The following is a 20,596-nucleotide window of genomic DNA, read 5'->3' on the forward strand; positions in this document are numbered from 1 at the left end:
CCACACCAGTTGCTTGGATCAACGTTTTCCAGAGTGCCATTTCTGAGAATGACAAAAGAGGGGAACACCATTTGCGCATATTAGCAAATTTCAATGACTTTTTAAGATACTTTAGTCCCCTACCTCAACTTCAGGGTCTTCAGGGTAATATTTTGTACAGCATGTACCTTCTGCCCCTCTTACAAATACTGGTCTAAATCTGGACGAGTTGTCAGCCCCAATAAACATATGCTCAGCAGAGCCTTGCTAGAGTCAAGGTATTAAATCTCCCAAAAATTGAAGAAAGGAAGCAAGAAGGGGATCCAGAGAAAAAGACTGCAAAAGCAGCTGCAAAGCAAATGGAGCGGGTGAGGAGGAGAGGCTGAGCAGCCTAAAGATCTGGGAGACTGGAAGTGGGTAGGGCAGTGAGAATTAAGAGCCACACATGAAGAACAGAGCAAGAAGGACCAAGTTCATGGGGAGTGAGCAGAAGAACCTATGCTCCATAAAGGATGCTCCTCAGAACCTGGCTGGAAACACGACTTCTTGGTCAACCAGATCCTCTGTGCAAGCAAAGATCTGTGAAGCTCATTGGCAAAACTTCCCATCTTTCCACTAGTAGAGGTTCAGGCAGAGGTTAGACAGCTTACTACTGCTACAAATCAGTGAGCTATCTCAATTTGCGGAGGTTGGTGTTGGATCTACAGGTTATAATTTTGCTGATGAATCATGTGGCCATTGATTAGTATTACAGAATTTCTCCTTTTGCCCTAATGCCTTAAACAAAGCAAACATGGAAGGAATTAACACATGGAAAATGCTGTTACAGACATTCAATTTGTTAAGCCAAACATTTGCAAGCTAGGAAATGTCAGAATTAAAATTGCATATAGAGCCTTAATTTCATCCCTTTGTGCATATGCATAGGAAGTTTTTTAAATTGGATTATCACATTTATTTTTTCATTGGACCAAGTTCATTAAATGTACAGAGTTGATTCGTTTGGGTCTCTGGCAGTCCACACTATTGCCTCAAAGTGCCCACCTTCCCACGCCCCAGGTGGCTGACTCAAGGAAAATAGTTCAGAAATCTGTAAAGATTGAGCTTCAGTTCTTCCAATGTGTTATTTTTGGAAAATTTCAGTCCTTTTTGTGATTTTGTTCTGATTTGAAATGAAAGAAGTTCTTCATAAGTCTGGACTGGAGAAGGGATAATGGGAAGCTCTTCCCAGCCCTGCCAGACATACAGCCTCCGTAATACATTTTTGTACTGCAGCTGTGCTTCAGAACACAAACTGCAACCGCCACCACCAAGAGTCTTGCTTAGACTATCCTACAGTGAGAAAAGCACCATCATTCTCATCTGTAAAGGGGTAACAGAGGGCCAGAAAGATTAAGTTATCTATTCAAAGTTACACAGCAAATGAAGAGCAGAGGAGATTATGATGCTGGCTATTTTATCAAGCTACTGAATTTGAATTTCTCCTGTGCAAGGCTAAAGTATCATTACCTCTACATTCCCCTGCTTCTTTACTTCTAAGTTGGCAACCTCACTTACTTTGGGATTGGGGCAGTTGGATTGTTCTGAACAATGACTTGAAAATACATGAACGACTGCTGGGAGCAAAACCTCTTCTGCTAGCATCTCAGGTACGAGACTAATTTAGAGAGACCCCCTTCTTTATAGAGCTTACTATACTGAGGTACTACTTCTAGTAGCCTGAGATAGAAAAAAAGAAGACAGAGAAAAAACAAAACCCAGAACATGAGTAGTATTGAAAACTCAGAATCTTAGCATCATGGGGTTAATAAGCCCTTCAATACCATTGAGCTTGCCACTGACAGGTTTCTCAACCTCTTCTGCATCACAGAAATCTGGTTTACTCAATAGCTGAATAACAGGAAATACTATTTTTGCAGTTACTCTATTTATCCAACAGTCATCACAAAGAAAAAAAATACAGAGGCAACTCCACTATGTTCTGTGATCAAAGTGCAGGTATATCTCATTTTTTCAAATGTGCACATTTACTCTGCTAGTCAGATTCCTAAACATGGGAGGTGGAATTTTCAGATGCCATTTTGACAGGGCAATGTAAATATCTGGATAAAACAGCAGCAGCCACTCTCACGGATACAGTTCTTCCTGAGGAAAGAAACTTTGACAAAATATGTCAATCTGAGGAAACACTATTTATTATTGAATGGCATGTGCTCCATTTGCTCTGGTTTTCATAGTTCCAGTGGCAAAACCAGCATGCTGAAACTGGCCAATGGGACCACAGCAATAAAAAAAATTACATCGGTTGGGGACGGTCTGTAGTAGCTTCATAGTTCCTACACATCTTTTTTTCTTAGAAGGAGAAAGTGTAATAATATTTCATAAAAATTAAACAACTTCAGCAACAGTAGCCTTGGAGATCAAGAACTATAACCCGGAAAATTTTTCCAGTCTCTTCCATCCAATTATTTTTCGTAAATAGCAGATATAATTTTTTTTTTTAAATAATAGTTACGACACTCATTTTTAGAAGCTAGTCAGAAATTTTCAGATGAGGTAAAAATATCAGGCAGGGAACCTGAGAGATTTTGAGACATCTGGGGGAGGTTATATGTGTGTAGATTTCAAGATAGGACTCCAGTGCCACTCCTGTAATGTGGCAGGACTTAGAGCTCTGGACCTGTCTTTCAAGAAATATGCCTGTTGTAGGGACCCTGGAAACTTGAGAGTATCTTATTTTTTAACAGTACATATGCTGAATTCGTTCTTGGGATCAAGCTTCCTCAAAGTTCTGGGTCTTCTGGAGCCACCTCTCTTGCAGGTCTGCACTAGAATGAGAAATCAGTGATTTTCAGGCTAACCAAGCGCTGGGGTCACCTGTTGGGCAGATGACTGCAGTATTTATTTAAACCTGCCTCATGCTTTGGAATTTGGGCCCTCTAGAGTCATCAGCTCACAGGCAGACGGTGTGCTGCTATTCCAGGTGCTCTGTCCCGGACCTGAGGATGAGAGCACCAGAAGCCCTGGACCAAAGCTGGGTCAGCCCCGAAGCTCAGGCAGGGCCCTGCAGTGCTGGGAATCTAGGCTGGAATCAGGATACCTAGAGCATCCCCAACTTCCCTGCACTGCAATTAAAACTCATAGTCAGGGAGGCCTGGGTACAGGTCTCTTGACTCTGGTGCTGGGTCAGACTGTGCTGCGTGTCTGTTCTAGGAAGCTCCTCGCTGCTCTTGACGTTGATGTGTTGGCCAGTTCCACTAAACAGCGTAACATCCAGAAGACTGTGTCCCTTAGGATGGGACGTCGTGTTTTGTGGTAGGTAAACACATGCATGTGCACACTAGGATGTGAAATAAATCACAAGTTCCTACTAATGAGATTGTGGCAGAAAAGTAGTACGTTTGATAGAAAGGTTAAGTCGAAGAATAAGTTTTTCAATCATTTGGTCTTTCCAGATTAAGTTATACAGTATCAAGTATGACTAGGATGATTTTTAGAGTAATATAGGAATTGCTACTGTAGAGCAGTGTTCTGTAACAGTCCGGTGCATTGGAGAAAAGCAGCTTTGGTTCACCCCTGAAGGAATGAATTAGGTGAACTGTGCAATATGATTTAGCCTGGAATGAGATTTTCTTAAGTGAAGAGGTAGAACCAATGTAAGTTCAAATGCACTTTACCAATACAAATGCAAATACAATTCTTACTAGCAATGCAAAAGTCTCTGATGTTGAATACTTACAGAGTGCATTAGGGAGGAAAAAGGTCAAGGACTGATATCCCTGGTTATTGCTTTTATGTTTCTAGTTAGAGATCTTTCCCATTCAAGTGTTTTTACACTTATTTTTTCTCAAGCAGCTTAACATTCTGTATCAGTTAAGTTTGCTGGTTGACAAAGAGATTAATTAAATCATATTACTATTTTTTGTACTAGTGTAATTTGTCTTACGTTATTGGCTTTTAATTTAGCTTCCCTTGGTTCTTGACTGTTTGCACCGGCTTAACTATACCCTTTATTATACTCTTGAAATCGCCCCTCATTACTTTCAAACAAAGGGATCTCAATGTTTTTAACATCTGTCAGTCACTCCTTCTGTAGTCCTAATCTGGACTCTTCTAAAAACTGTAGAACTCATTTCTGCACATTTTTGCGATCAGCGAACAAAATTTTTAGGTAACTTACCATGTCTAATTCATTCTTACAAAATTTGTTTTGCTGAGAATTATAGCTTTTCCACAGTAGTATTTTGATTTAATTGGCATTAAATAAAGGTTTCTTAATAAAGAATTTCAAGTGTTACACATTCTTCTTCTCCTTCTCTCCTATGTTATCACTGCAGAATGTTTGACAACATCAATGAAAGACAGTACAGGGTACAAAACACACCACTGCCATCCAGTACTACTTGTTCATGCTGAGAAACAAAGGTCAACACAATAAAGTGTTACTCATTCAATGACTGTCTCTACCATTAGTTACCTTCATCCCAGAACCAGTGTTAGTGCTTCATGCAGACCTGAGGTTAGTAAAAGACTAAAACTTTAAAAAGATGTAGTGGTCATTTCTCAATCAGTGTGAAATTCTTTTTAGTGTGAACAAGGGCAACAAGGAAAGTTTGCATACAACTTGGTTACAAGCTTAGTGGTCTAGTAAAAGTAATAGGAACAAAGGGTTTTTTTGGACACTTTGTCTTACCTTCGGATAAACAGAACTGATATTTAATGATCTAAAAAGAGGGGAAATAAAATAAATGAAATAATCATAAGGAGTTCAAGAAATTTCAGAACAGGAAGGCCTTCAGTTACTCATTTTCTGATTTTTTTATTAGTAACTGAAAATGCAGTATTCACTTATAAAACAGGTATTTTACTAGAAACCAAAAATGACCTTAAAAACAATTTTGTGGATCGTAACCTGAAACAAAATTGACGATTACAAGGCCCTTAGCTTTCCAATTTAAAACTATACATTCTAGCAATTTAGTAAATTTAAAACTTACTTATAGAGAACATGTACACACGTTAATGGATGTATCTGCCTGAACTAGCCTTGATGAAGTACCAGCACTTTCATGGAGATTTTAAATAGGCAAACATGATAAAATTCACTGCAGAAAACCGGGCTCTGAGTGCTATACTGAAATGTTTTCCCAAATCTTAATGCTAGGCATCAGTTCACAGTGCCAGATAACACAATAAGGATTCACAGGCAACTTTCCTCAGGGTTCTTATATATGTAAATATAGTCTTTTGGACTAATGGTAACTCTTAATGATATGTGAAGGTCTGAACGTGTAATCTTTATAAGTAAGGATACTGCATTTTAAGTGAGATTGTGTAAAAACAGCTCTTCACTGTATTTCTTACCTGTCTCGGAGGGCAGGTGGTGGTAAGGCGCTGGACAGAAAACCTGAGCAGCAAAATCCTCAAAAGTTGTAGGTTCTAGATGATGTTGAACAATTGTTTGCAGGTATCGTGCTCTTTCCTCATAACTGATTTAGCCAAGAATTAAGGAGCAATTTAAAGTCACGTACTATAACTGCTAAATATCAATGTGTAATAATTCAGAATTCTTATTTTTGTTAAACTCATATCATTTATTTCTGTGATTGCATATAATTTCTTTTAAACCTTTACATAACTATCACATTACCTGTTGCACTGAAATAATATTAACTGTAAGATAAGCAGGATTAATGTGAACATTATGGCTCAGCTATCTTGTTTTCAACAGTCTGATGCAATACTTCACGAAAATTCTTTCAAGCAACAGCAACTGAAATACTCCGTTAATTAACTCATTTGGCTCTACACTGGTTACAATTAAGTACAAAAATTTTACAATTTTTAAGAGGTATGGCATGAACAATAATGTTAGTATTAACAAAATAAATTATTTTTTACTTTTCAATAAAAAACTGCTTCCATAATCCCTGAACACACACATGCAGTTAAGATAAATACATAGCTAAATGTGAGTATTGGGAAAAACACTTCGTCAATTATGCCATTAAAACAAGCAAGAATATTTGCAAAGAATCTGCAGGACCCTTAAGTACTGGCTAACAGGGTGTCGGCAGGGCACTGACAGCAAAACACTGTACTTCTTCCTTTTCACTGCATTCTCCCTCTCTGATATTATTGACAAGAGACCAGTATCTTGAAGTGTTGTTGCTTTTGAAGAACCCTCTCCAGGCTTCTTGTTCCAGCAGGCCTGATTGTGCTGTTAGCACAGAGAGAGCGAGAAAAAGAGAGAATATTTCTGCTGTTCATGAAAGCAACTATGGAAATGGCTGTCAAAATGTAGAGCAGCAGGCAGCAACATACAATTATCAAGAAAAACTACCATGCTGACTTCACGCCGTATAGTTCCCGAACTGAGAAATCAGTTAACCTTTTCTCTCACAACTTTCAAAGTTCTCCAGCTGGACTCAGTATGTTGAATGAGGGAGGCCTTCCTAAGCTACCTTATGTAATCGTAAAATGATCAGAAATGTTTCCTGGCATTTATTCTTGTGCATATTTTTGTTTTCCATATTTTATTTGCAGATAGTGAGATCATGTTCTCCTTAGATACTTGCCTCCTTTTCCGATAAAGCCAAACAACCAAACGGAAACACCCTGGCATGCTGTAGAGGAATGCAATCAGAAATAGTTCTCTGAAGTTTCTGAGTTCTGATTTTAGGTTTGCAGTTGTTATTTTGGGGGGTGGGAGCAGTAAAGAAGAGAATCTACTGCCTCAATTCACCATCTGTGAAGTGGAGATAATATTCTTCTATGTATACATATTTTCATCAATCCAAACATGGGAATTGCATTCCAAGTGATAGACATATCTTAAGAAGAAGGGCTAACATTTTAAATAAACAACTATACTACTTTCAGTTATGATCAGCAATTCTCATCCCTGAACCAGAGCTGAAAACAGTACCCATCACCTTAGCTATTAAAACTACACTTCAACAATTACAGAACTGTTCCTATAAACCCATGTTTGCAATTGTTTGCTGTACAATATTTACAGTAGATTTTGCAGTCTAAGTATGAAAAATGTATAAAGTATCTGAAACAATCTTCTAGTGAATAAAAGCATCTTCATCGTATTTCCTTAGACCACAACTTGATCACACAGTGAAACTACGAAACGTTTTTTTCCCCCTAAGTTTGTGTTCCAAATTCTTTCTGGATCCTCAGATAGCTGAACCTCAGGAGAATTCTGAACCTGCAGAATCTACAAGAGAAGCACTGGGACAAGAGAAAATATAAAAATCTTCCATTGTAAAGATTCTTCCATTGCGGGATAAACACAGTATTGAGCCTTAACACAGGACAGTAATATAGCACAGTTTTTAAGAGGCTATGTATAAGTGTTAGAGGATGAAACTGATGGTTGAAGTCTAAATAATACTACATATCTCACAACTTGTTGAAAAGCACTTTTTTCATTGGGGGAGATTCACAGCTGCTGAATTTTCTGCAGTTAATAGAGTCCTTTGATTCACAGCAGTGCCCCTTGCACAAAAAATACTGGCCTTTGTGTATTACCAGAAACTAATTTTCTATTTGGCTGAAAAGGGAAAAATGGGGTTATTGCTTCTCCCTCCTACAGAGCTTTTCATTATGCCTGATGCACTCAACTTCTAAGCTCTTCTGAGAAAAAAAAAATAACTGAAGAGGCAAGAGGTAGAAAAATGAGCTTGTTAGCACATTAGAAGTGAAGTATCTTGGTGGGCCCTAGAAATTCCCAGTGGTGTGTTAACTTATCACTCTATGCATGCTGGCACTGATAGTCTCCCAATTGATCACTCTCTTTTCGCACCAAAGGTGCTGCCAGGAAGCAAAGGCTGAAGGCCCACAGGAGAACAGGCTGCTATCAAAACAAGCTGTTTTTAAAAGTCTGCTTGAATGGGTAAAATGTTTCATGAAAAAGTAGGGTGGAGACACCTACCCGCTTTTAAAATGCTATACTTTCAGAGGTCTCTAAAGGAAACCTTTTAGTTTATCTTATTATATCCAAAGCTTATACACAAATAAGGCAGAAAGGAAGGAAAGCTACTATTTTGAATGTGACAAGGACATTCACGTTCTCCAGTCTGGACACCTATCTCCTAACCAAACAAAGAAGTCTTGACACAGATGCTGTCTGAGGAGAATAATGCTGTTTTATTATATAGAGAAGTAAGAAGTAACAGAGTAATAAGTAACAGAGAAGACGGGCTTTCACCAGTTCTAGTAGGCTAATTCAAATGTACACTTAGTACAGTCACAGAAAAATAATTCAGCTAGCTAAGCTGCCTCTTTTCTTAACAATCTACAAAACTGTCCGCAGCTTTTGAAAACAGAACTCCACTTAAAAACAAAATAAAATGTGTTGTGAAAGCCAAGTCCAAAGTTTGCAATATTCTGCACTAAGGAATGACATATTCTCCTTAGAAGAACCCCTTTCCTGCGTTAGAAACTGAACAGCTGAGATTTGGATGTTCATATCTTCTATTCATTTATATTTCAAGAATATTTTAATATTTAAAAACTCCAAATTTGCATGCTTTTGTGGCTGAGACAATCTAGTTTTACACTACGTTTGAATGCAACTATCTGCAAGAGTGACCATAATCCCATAGTAGTTAATTTCTACAGCACTTCTAATAGGCTGGACATTTATTCTTTTAAAATGCTGCTCTCTAGGGAAGCGTTATTAGCACCTATAAATTGAATGGCACATACAAACTCAATGGCTAGTAATAATAGGGCAATGCAAGCTATACTCTTACTGTGAGTGGACGTTGCCGCTGGCATCAGCAATTAAGATGGAATGGGAAGGATGCACAGACAAACCAGTGGAGAACCTGGCACAGAGAGTGACTAAACACATAAGTTAACAATACCGGGAGCTTTCTGCTGCTGAAGAAGGTGCTAAATGGAACAAAAGAAAAAGGATAAAAAGGTAAGATACCTACATTAATTAGACAGGTACTCTCCCTAGTCTGTCAGCTAAATACTTAGAGATATTTAATCCACCAAAAGCATAACAAAAAAATCTAAAGGATTTCCTGAAATGACTCCATTATATTTTTTCAGAAGTTTTTGTTCTGAAAAATAGAAGCAATATAGGAAAAAAACAGAAATTGCACCTTTAGAGGTCACTCAGGTTTCAGGCACTGCAAATAAAATCTCATTTGCATTACATCTATTTTACGTATTTTCTTAATCTTCAGTTATTTCTATTAACGGAAACATGCAATCACTTTTAGGCCTGCTGATTTGCACTTGTGAACAAGCACTGAAGTCCTAGTGGTCAGATCTTCTACTTATGCTTAGTCTGTCTGAAAAACAACATCTCATGTCTTCACCTCATTGCTCTTCATCACTGTTGATTCCATTATTTTAACTCAAGTTCTGTTTAGATCCCTATGGCAGACATCATCTACATCTCACAGATTCTTATTGCATAACCTAAGCTAAAACTTTTTCTAGCCATCTACATGAACAAATTGTCCAGGCTCTTACTTTGTATCTCAGTTACTGCCATATCCTTTTCTCTAGCCTCAACAAATGAATTTTTATCCCTCCTAATATCCACTCAGAACACTGTAAGCCCACTTTCTGAACAAACCGCTAAGATGAGGCATTCTCTTCAGACACCTCCACTGATTTGCCATTCCCTAGCACAGACACAGGCTACTTATTTTAACTTAATAGTCAATACCATCACCTTCAGTTTTACCAAAACTACTCCTGCCTTCAGTCAGTTGACAGTCACTCTCATTCACATGACATTTTTAGCCAAGCACTTTTGTATTTTCTTTCACGTGGCTTTTTATGCTTAGCACAAGTTCTCTGCAAGGGTCCACGAAAATCTCCCTTCAAACACTCCCCTTTGCTATCGTGCTTATTTAAAAATAAATGAACAAAGAAAACTTCTTGGAAGATTTTAGTCTGCTGCTGTGTAGATCACATAACTATTCATGCTATCCACTGTCTACATTTCATACTTCCATGTATTTCACATCTGCCTTCATGTGCTGTCTTTTGTTTTATAACTTCTGGGGGACAAACAACATCTGCTTTGTGCTGTACATCATCTCAGTATAATGTGATTGTGTTCTACGATAAGGATACATATGGACTGCAATAATACAAGTAAAATCTCTCTCTCCTTTTATTAATTCTATGCATCTTCATCCACTATCTTCATCCTTTTCCTTCACATCCAAAGTAACTCCTTCACACTGCCAACTTTTTTTTTAAGCTGTGGCTTTGCCATCCTTCAATTTGATGGGCAAAATCTGTTCACTATCGTTTCTCATATCTCTCAGTGATTTAGTCTTAAATTTTCCTTTCTCCAGTCTCCAAAAAATCACGTACTCACCTCTGTCCAGCCTCTTCTAGGTATCTGGCTGTTTAGGTTATCGGAAGGACGCAGGCAGTTCTAGCATGTGCTGGAGGCAGCAGACTTCCAGGGAAAGCTAGCAGTGAAAGCTTTAGGTAGTTGTGAACTTCAGAGGCATCCAAGACTAGGCAGCTGCTGTGTGCAGGCTGTTATTATCTATATTTTATACACAGGCCACATTAGACCAGTAAGGATGAACTTGGGTCAGATCAACAAAGGAGTTAGTTGCCTAAAGATTTTGGAAAAAAATACAGAAAAGGATTTACCAAGACAGATTTCCTAGGAGGAAAAGCTAATGCTGGAGAGCCTATTCCTCAACAGAAACTTAAAAAATGGGCTGAAGAGATGTGCAGTTCATTAACACACTAGAATGGCGATGGAAAGATTTGTAATGTTTGAAAACTCTACAAGGTCACTATTTCATTTGTTCAAAAGAATTTAGAAGAAATGCATTTGTGAAGTACCTCAAGTCACCAATAGCAGAAAACCTTAATATTTTTCCAACAGTCAAAAGAAAGTATCTATTCTTTCAGACACAACAGTAAAATGTTATGGCTCAGCTTCCATTTCAGTAGATGATTTCAAGATGATCTCAAGTATAACAAGATCACTATAGTTTCAGGAAATACCCTAAAACTGTGACGTTCTGAGTTGCAAGTCAAACAATACTGTAGACATTTCTAGAAACTTACTGATGGGCTAAGTCCAACAGACTGATAATACAACCTTTTATTTAAAAAAAATCCAAACAATTATAACAAAAGGGCTACAATTTCTCAAGGTTTGTGAAAGGGAAGAAATATGTGGGCTCTTCTCTCATTTTTTTTCTACCACTGTGCCTCTCATTTAGAAAAACTTAACAGAAATTGAAATATGAGGCATCTCCATGAAAGTTTTATTCATCAGTCCTCTGTCATAACGCTTATATAATTATATATTTATACGCACATATGTGCATTATGTATCACATATAATATTACTGTAGATCGGAATGTGGGATCACAATACTGAAGGCATGTAGAACCTGAGAGTCTCTGATTCCAGTGTTAGGAAAAAGAGGATATTTTGCTCATAGTCCTAGAAATATCTGTTTGAAAAAAAGCCAGAGAACGCACTTCGAATTAGCAAGCTGCACTTTTTTCAGGTTAATTTATGAACTACTGTCAGGAACACACGTATAGCTACATCCTTGGCAGTTCCAACAGTTAGTAGAATCATCTAAGAAGTCTATATATATTGATATGACTGTGAGGAGCACAACTTTGTCAGCCAGGCCTTTGGAAAATAACGTAGAAGAGCAGAAACCAAAGCACTTAACTGGAAAACGAAAATCCTGCACCCAGAGATACTTGCTTGTAGCATCAATGGACACGTGGAAGATTATTTCTGATTGGATGTACACTAAATGTATGGAAGCAGTTTACAATATTTTAAGAAAAGCCACGTCAAATGGCACCCTCTTGCTGACTACAGCTGCCCGCTGATCAAATTTAGAAGCGCACTTCTTCTTTGCTAGCAAAACAAATCTGTAGTAAAGATTCTTGTCAACATTCAAAAAGTTTTCCCACGATATTCCTAGACATTAAAGAAGAAACAAACCAAAAACCCAGCAAGGCACAATGAGCGGCTTATGCTGGAAAGAGATTTTAAGCACCTTGATCCCTGGCCTGAAAAGGCATGAAAAAAGCACAGAACCAATTGCTACAATTTGAGTTATTTAGAAGGAAGGAAGTATCAACTTCATTCGACAGGTTCTTCCTAGCACATTGTAATTCTTGAGGTCAAGACGTGAGAGGAGGATTGCCTACGGTAAAAAGGTAAGTAGCAAAGGTTAGGACCATGGCTTTACAGAAGATGAAAGAAAAACTTTGCCATAGCAGAAGTTGACTTCTAAAGGAAGACAGGACAAAAATCGCACATCATAGTAATGGAAGTTTTTTCTGGGAAATCTCACTCTGAAGGAGATTGTGCAGTGCTCGTCAAACCAGCTGAACACACACTGAGTCACTGCAATTTGTACTCTTTGTTGGCTCTTAGAATTAAGGAAGTAAGTTGGGCTGCTATTGATCCAGTGTTGGAAGCCCTGCAACAAGCAGCGTTTTGTATGTAGGTGGGTGATCAGTATCAACTGGCCACACTGAGAGGAGTAGTTAAAGCCCTGTTTTACTCTGAAAAGTGACTCTGCAGAAATGGCATCATGGTGTTCCCTATTTATTGCATCTCAGTGATTTCCACATCTAGTTTGCACAGTATACAAATAAAGAATTTTTTTCTTTCAGCTGCAACTTCTACCAGCTCGAGTCAACTTTGTAGCTGAAAGTCAGCCTGGGTTCTTTTTCATTTCTTAAATACTATCCATATTGACAATTGTGTATTAATATTTTGCTCTGTGAATCTGTTTATATAGATACACTGTAAATAAAAGCTGATTCTGCATCTGCAATTGGAATTTATCTGCAACACTGATGATTCATAAAACAGAATCCTGTTCAGTCTCCTGTTTGATGCCAGTTCTTTAGGTCAAATAGAAGAAAAAAGTTACTATGCTTGACATCGCTGAATAGGTGCAGATCAAAGAATTAAAAATTTTATATTTTCCTGGGATTGTTTTTTCTACATAAACCATATTTTCGATATGAAAGCAATTTTGCAATAAAATGTAGCAGTCTATTTTCTCACTCATAAAAACAGAGCATAAAACAAGAGGTCTCAGCAGTTGCATTTCAACAGTAAACTTCTAAGTCATATTTCGTGAAGATTTTTCAGAACTGTTTAAGCGACTCAGCTACCCAAAACCACAAGTTTTAAACAGAAGCACATGCATATGACAATCTACTAATTGACACAGATATCTCATTAAAGAAATCAAAAATTATGAAAAACAAAGTAATGCAGACTAAGAATGTATAATTCAAGCAAAAATCTAACATCTTTAATAAAAATCTATTTATCACAAGCTATAACTACAAAAGGGCTTTCTGAGGCAATTTCCAAGATGTGTATTTGTTATTGAGGAAAATAAGGGAACATTTAATAACCTGTAACAGTTAATCCTAACATTCCAAATCTTGAATTTGCTTCCAGCTCATTTAATTGCATCTTTCCTAAAAGGAATATCATGAAAATGCCTTTTTATTTTTTGTAAAACTAAAAAAGTTCAACACATCTTTTAATAAATTACAAGTTATTGGGCAAATTATAGCAGTGCATACTTTTGCCATTTAGGACGCTATTTACTTTAAGAGTACTAATCTTACAGCTAAAGGAGATTAATTCCAGTACATCCACCCTATGGTGTAAATGGTTAAATGTCTGCCAGGTAAACACAGGCTAGATAAAGTTACAGCCACTCAATGCTTCCAAGTCACTGACACTGCTTTCTGCCTAGGTTACTAACATATTATGTACTGAAAGGCACTGACTTTATCTAAAAATATATGAGAATTTTCATTTTTACAGAGTAAGCACTTTCAAAATTGCTAAATTATTGCAAGAAATTGCAATTGGTGCTTAAATCCTCCCTGAAAAACCCAGTAAATTTAACATACTGCGGTACAGTCCTTCCAGGAATATCCTTGATATATTATTTTTACGTTGTTCCATCAGGTCTTATAGCTAACTAAATTCTTCAGCGGTTTACAACATCTTCTATGAGGAAAAAGCTGTGATTTGTCAGAGGAGACAAAGCTGGGCTTTAATCCATCCCTGTAACCATATTGCCAAGTCTATATTGTTTACATTGCGTCTCAATTAAGAGACAGGCCGGACACCTGGTACTTCTTTATCTAAGTCCCACGGGCTGCCAGATGACTCAAAATCCATAACAGGTGCTAAGGCAGTGTGAGCGTAGCACCATTAGCACAGGCTAGAACTGGATAAAATTTGGACTATGCTTAACCACTTGCAACACTCAATTATGAAATGAAAAATGTAACCACTCTGCATGATGCTCCTTTTCTAAAGTTCACTCAAAGGCACTTTTAAAGATATGTAGAATTAAACTGCAAGTCTACTGCACTTAACACAAATCCAAAGTTTAGTATAAATATTCTCCAGAATTAAGCTATATAAAAAAAAACTCCCTTAAGATAACTGTATAAAAGTATCACAATGAGTTTATGCTCATTAAATTAAATACATTCTAACTCTGATTGTCTGCTTATGCAATAAAAATGCCAAAACTGATGCTCAGAGTCCTAGTAATTTCAAAGTTAAGGGAATAATTACTGAATTAACAGTATTTATGGAATACTTCTACCGTGCAGAACTCACAAGTTATTTTCTTTTATTTCAAGGACTTTGGCAAATGAAAGCATCTTATGAAAAGATTTTAAAAATAACAAGGTTCAAGTGAAAAATTAAAAGACAAAAGATATTTCTTCGTACGGAAACACCCCATTGTAGATCTCTTTTCAGTACTGAGAAATTAAGCTAAGTATTAAGCTTAGACACTGACAGAACACACCTCATGAGAGAAAAATGAGTATCAGAAATTTTACAGTGGGCAATTACTTAAGAACTATCTGTATCTAAATGCGCAGTAATCAAATTAAGTTTCTATTTAATATTGTAATTATCAAGAACACAAAATAGTGATTTTATTACCAGAGTAAGCAGTAACAAAGTACAGTAAACTGTCATTTAAGACAGTGTCATAGTATCTACGATAAGCAGCATATTGGCTTAAACTAATGCACTATATGCCTCTAGGGAATGACAGGCTCAGAGACTGGGTTTTAACATCAGAATCTATCCATTAATCTTGACTTAAATATAATCTACTCTGCAGTAAGAGGAAGAATGGGCATTCAATGAATTATCTGTTTGAAATATAGCAGGAGCATATTAACACAAACATATAGTATGAAGTCTCCGTTTCGCTACCGTTTACTGTGTATTTCTCATTTTACAAACCTTGAACTACATTTTAGCATGAAATAAAAAAGATACTAAGATCAAATGGCTCACAATATCAGAAAGACCAATACCTCAAGACTGTAACAGATTACTGATTCAATTTACTGGTTGTGTGGTTAAGAGACTAATGACAGTATTTACAAATATCCCACTTGTCCTAGTAACAGGCTACAGAGGTGAAAACAAAACAGTGAAGGAAATAGTACTGAAGTCCTTATGTAGGCAGAATTTCTACTCCAACTTCTGGGGAGGATTTGTATTTTTAATGTTTCCAAGATAGGAATCAATGGACTACAAGGTTTGTTATTTATTTTGAAGCCAGTTATAACTAGCACTGTTTCAGGCCTTCAGAATGGCTTACAAAGAGCCTGTAATGTAGCATGTCTGCAGAAGACAGGAGGCTGCAGGAGAGGCAAAGATACAGCAAGCCAGAGGACTGAACTTTATTAAGGATGTTGCAAAAATGTAACAATGAGAGATGCTAAGCCATGCAATCATCACTCCATCCCACAAATAATGCAGATACCATAGGCTGGCTATGGCAGCCCCACATACTACTGCCAGGTTTGGGGCCATGGATTTACCTGTGCTCTGACACTTTGGCATTATATTGATTAAAACTCAAATAATTAAGATTGATGTATGCAAAAACAAGGAAGCAAAGTTGACTCTTTGCTCTCTGGTTTTAGCAGGGGCACAGAAGCCCACTATTTTCATATACTCAGAAGGGTAAATTTCTATCTTAAATCTTTCTCTGCATAAATAGACATATTCATTGATGAGAGAAACAACTAAGAAAATGCCTTTCATGAAAACATCACTACAAACTGCAAAATTACACAAGTTTAAAATTATAGTAGTACAGTCCAGTACAAAGACTACCTATATAGACACTAATTCTTCTGCAATTTCAAACTACACAGTAACAAAGAAAACTTCTCACAAGGGAAATTTTGTTACTAATGCTAACTTGTATTTTAATAAATTTTATAACTACCTTTCTTTTTTTCTTTCAAAGCTGAATATTTTCTCTTTACTCTGCGTTGCTGCAGTACAGCTATGAGATAATCTATTCCTAAGTTTCTTCAGAGAGCAGTAAAGTCTTCTTCAATTTTTAAAATTAGATGACAGGCATCTTTATTTAAAGGAAGAAAACAAAGGAAGAAAACAAATATTAATTCTCAGTTGTTTTCCTCTTTCTTTATTTTGAACAGCAATTAGTAAAGCAGCCTTTCACCCTCCTGGCTAGTGCTGTCAAGCTGCTGAGAGCAGTTTGCAACACTACAATGGCACTATTGTGAATACAGTCTGGCCTTCCTTCCCACAGAGAGTTAAATGGGCAGTTCCTGCTGCCCATGATTGGTGTCCAGTGAAACAATACTTAAGAGCCAGGTTTTTTATCAGTTCCACGCCAAAGAAGTGAAGCCAGGGAACCCAAGCCTTCCTATCATGCTGAACCATATGCCAACCCTGCTGGCCCCCAAGGTTTATCACTGAGAATCAGGATCCATCATGTCCCCTGTGAAATTTCACTTCACATACCTTCTGTGAAATGCATGGCTTTGCTGAAAATTGACCTTTTTCCACAATTGGCAAGAACAGATGGATGGTAACTATGGCTTAGCAAGCAGAAATTAAAAGATTTTCTAATAGCCTGCATTCTTACGTGTTTGGGAGAAGAAGCATTTAGAAGGAAATAGATATATTTGTGACCCTCAGATCTACTCAGGTGCAGTTAATCAGCAATTAAACTATTTTCTTGAACGTGTTAGTAGTATATTGTGACTAATTTGATTGGCCAGGCTATGATTAGGACTCATGTTCTTTGGACTACCATATGGTAATTCCAATTACTACAATACTAACTTTTAATCCTTGCTGTATGTTAGTGTCATCAGTTTCTTTCTGTTAAATATACGGCACATGCAGAATAAACTATATTCATACACCTTTGTTATCATTTTGACCCGTTTAATTAGTGAATACTGCTATATGAAGAATATTCTATTTCCAGCTAGATAGTCTAGAAGAATATTCTATTTCCAGCTAGATATTTTCATATAGTCACAGGTTTCTTTTTTCAATAACTGAAATACAGTCCTGCAGGAGAACACAGACAATCAGTGGGCTTGTTTCTACTTCATTCACAATTTTTTGGATGCACATACCATCTTTTAATCCCTCCACTGGCACTGAAAAGTACGCCCCAACTGTCTTGACTACACCACATGCAGAATGATGCAGAAACAGTCTGCCAATAGCTTACTCAACTCTGCTGAAAACATCATTTTATCTCCCAAAAATTACTCTTTGTCAATTTTGCCTGTTATAAATAATCCTCCACGTTTCCCCCCAGTTTAAATAACAGAATAAGCCACACAAAACAGTAAATACTTAATTCTTTTTATATACACAGCTTCTAGGGTTTTAACATACAAAACTTTCGAGTTGTTTGCAAGCCCCTTATCTATTATTTGTGGTGAATTTATGGCCAGAAAAGGATTAAATCAACAAATAATGCTCTGTTTTGCAACATAAAAACATGGCTTAAATATTTTTTAAAAAGATTCTGAGTTTAATCTTACAAATGACAGGAAAAATTGCTTTATCTTTCTAGGTTTTATTCACAGAATGCTGGGAGCTATCAGAGAAATCTGTTTGAATTTTAACACCTTAAGGGGTAAGAGTCTTAACATTTTAACAAAAGGCTTTTGTTATTGAAAATGTTTAATTAATTAACAAGGTTAAGCAGGTATTAACCAAAAACCTGTCATTTTGTGTTAGGTACAATGCGATCACTCTGCATAAGACTGAATTAGTTTATCTTTGTCCTTCTAGTTTAATAAACTCTCAGTCTTTTTATCCTTGTACATTTTTGTTTAAAGGAGGGATCTACAGACATTTAACAACATTTTATAATGAAAGAGTGACTGCTCTATTAACTTCCAACATACATACATTTTCTACTTTAAAAAGAAGAACCCCCACCTCTCAAGTGATCTCTACTGAAAGATCCAAATTCAGAAGTTCTGGGAGGCGCATAAAGCACTTCACTGCTTTTCAGGGTAGCCCACTGATATCCTTTTACTTAAATCAGAACCCCCACAACATAAGCTAATAAACAAACTGAAAGGCCTAGCTATATTTTATACAGAAATCAGCTGAACCAATCCCCCCCTTTCAGATGGGTAAATTCAATTCATGAAACAATGCAGAGGTAAAAGAAGCTAGAGTATATTTTTCTGAACTATATGAAAAGATTTGAGTCCCCCCCAAACTTGGATAAAATGTCAACAGAGCACTCAGTATTTGTTATAAGTATATAATTATTATAGCAAATTGTATTACTAGAGTCAATCAGATTTGTCTCCTTTGATACTGTGCTCTTTCACCGCTTTCAAAGAAGTCTCATGCATGTTGTTAGGAAAGAATAATTAATAAATAAAGCTGTACTACTAATTCAGAACCAAATTATAGACATTCTGTGATGACAACAACATTATTACCCTCAAATCCACGTGCTTACACTGCACCTCTTTAATAGGTATTCCTCGCATCCTCAGCTAGTTCAGATCTGCAGGCAGCCCATAAATAGTCAGAGGCAGAGAAAGAAGAGCTACCGAGGTAGAGAAGGCAAGTTCTGTGGGATTAGAGGCAGGGAAATTATGGAAGAAAATATGCTTACCTATACATGTACAAAACCAGAACTTCTTTTAAACAAGAATGAGCGTGTGTGTGCGTTTTGCAAAAAAACCCTCACTGACCACATACAGGAAAATATATATGAAAATATAATTCATTAAAACTACAGAAGCAGTGCTTCCATTTTTTGAATTTCAATTTACTCTTAGTATTAAAAAAATGTATTTTTCAGAGGAAAAAGAGCAGCAACGAAGAACACTAACAGAAATAAGGTGCACAGCCCTAACATGAAAATGCAGGAAATATAGCAGTTTGGTACAACACATCTGCAAGTATTGCTCAAGCAGTTATTTGAAGCGTCTGTGTGACAAATACTAAGACAAGAGTTTAAAAATCTATCACAAATGTTGGTTCAATCAGTTGTCTCTAGTGGCTAAAATCAAAGGCATTTAAAGTGATGCTTTGGAATTATTCATTGCAAAACAATCCTATTCTTTCAACAGGTAACTAATAAATAATGGCTGAGAACAGGCTTGCACTACCCCTGAGGTCCAATTGTTACTCAGAACACTGCCTACTCCTGCTCCCCGGTGTTGCATTTTAACTCTAATTGCATGATCAAGCCAATAAATTGGACTCAAGGGACAAAAAAACACTATAAAAGTACCTGCCCTGACAAAACCAGAGGTTGCAAGAAAATGCACTTCAAACAGAAGTGAGGCAAGATGAGACAAGCAAAGGAGAGGTATCAAAGCTTGAAAGACAGTCATTAATACTGACAGATTACTGTAATTCTGGCTGTCAAGATGATCGATTTAAGCAGCATATGCCAATCAATACTCTCCTCATTTACTGAGCAGCATTAGATATATAGTTAGGTAAGATGCCCCCAAGATAGGATTCAAAATATACTTAACAAGCATAAATAGCACAATTTATGCTTTGGAATCTTAGCTGGTTTCATATGACTTATTTTTTAATTGGACAAACTTAAGAGTGATGCTGCCATCCATACCAAAGTTAATTTTACATGGTTCTGCTATGTTGCATTGCCATTACTTACACAAATGTTTTACAATCTGTGAGATATTTCAAATTGTACCAATTTTTAGCATAACACTGCAAAATACTGATCCTGAACGTGAACACTCTTCAATGTAGCAATTATTTAAATACTTTTTCATTTTCCTTTTTTTCATTAGTGGTTTGCCATTCTGAGTACTTTAGCTATCCATGGTTTACAAGAAACCACATCTTCCTGGTATTCCTCCGGAATTTTTCTTATAACGGTTCCTTACTGTCCAATTATACTTGGGACATCAGTGAGAAGTACATTAGTTAGATGTATTAGTTCAGGGAGAAAATTCTATGACGAATCTGAAATGCTATTAGTGTCTTTATAGCCCTACACACACACACATATGTGTACATATATGACTCTATATAGTGATATATAATTTTATTCTTATATTTAGGCCTTCTAAAACGTGAAGAAAAACTGTTATGCATGATTCCTTTAAACCGAATACCTGAACAGTCTATTAAAACAATCTAGTATTACAAATGCCTTGGAAATCTTTGGAAGTTTGTAAAATTTTTCAGGTTTGATACACAGGCATGTAAGTAATCACACTCTGAGTTACTAGAGGATGAGGAGAGTTGTCAGGATAG

The 20,596-nt window shown here is 36.8% G+C and overlaps 1 protein-coding gene across 13 annotated transcripts in view; it reads right to left on the reverse strand.

Annotated features, from left to right (window-relative positions):
• The window catches only part of RALGAPA1 (Ral GTPase activating protein catalytic subunit alpha 1), a 133,423-nt gene that overhangs the window by 4,744 nt on the left and 108,083 nt on the right, over window positions 1-20,596 (reverse strand). For 9 of the 13 annotated variants that reach the window (XM_068946465.1, XM_068946464.1, XM_068946462.1 and 6 more), the window contains one exon: window positions 5,344-5,468. In XM_068946465.1, coding sequence (XP_068802566.1) covers window positions 5,344-5,468 — 125 coding nt within the window. Of the gene's footprint in view, window positions 1-4,672; window positions 4,704-5,343; window positions 5,469-20,596 lie in introns of all 13 variants that reach the window. The other 4 variants (XM_068946467.1, XM_068946466.1, XM_068946459.1 and 1 more) reach the window with 1 other exon arrangement.

The sequence above is a fragment of the Struthio camelus genome, chromosome 5 (genome assembly GCF_040807025.1).
Source record: "Struthio camelus isolate bStrCam1 chromosome 5, bStrCam1.hap1, whole genome shotgun sequence".
In the NCBI taxonomy this organism is placed as follows: Eukaryota; Metazoa; Chordata; class Aves; order Struthioniformes; family Struthionidae; genus Struthio; species Struthio camelus.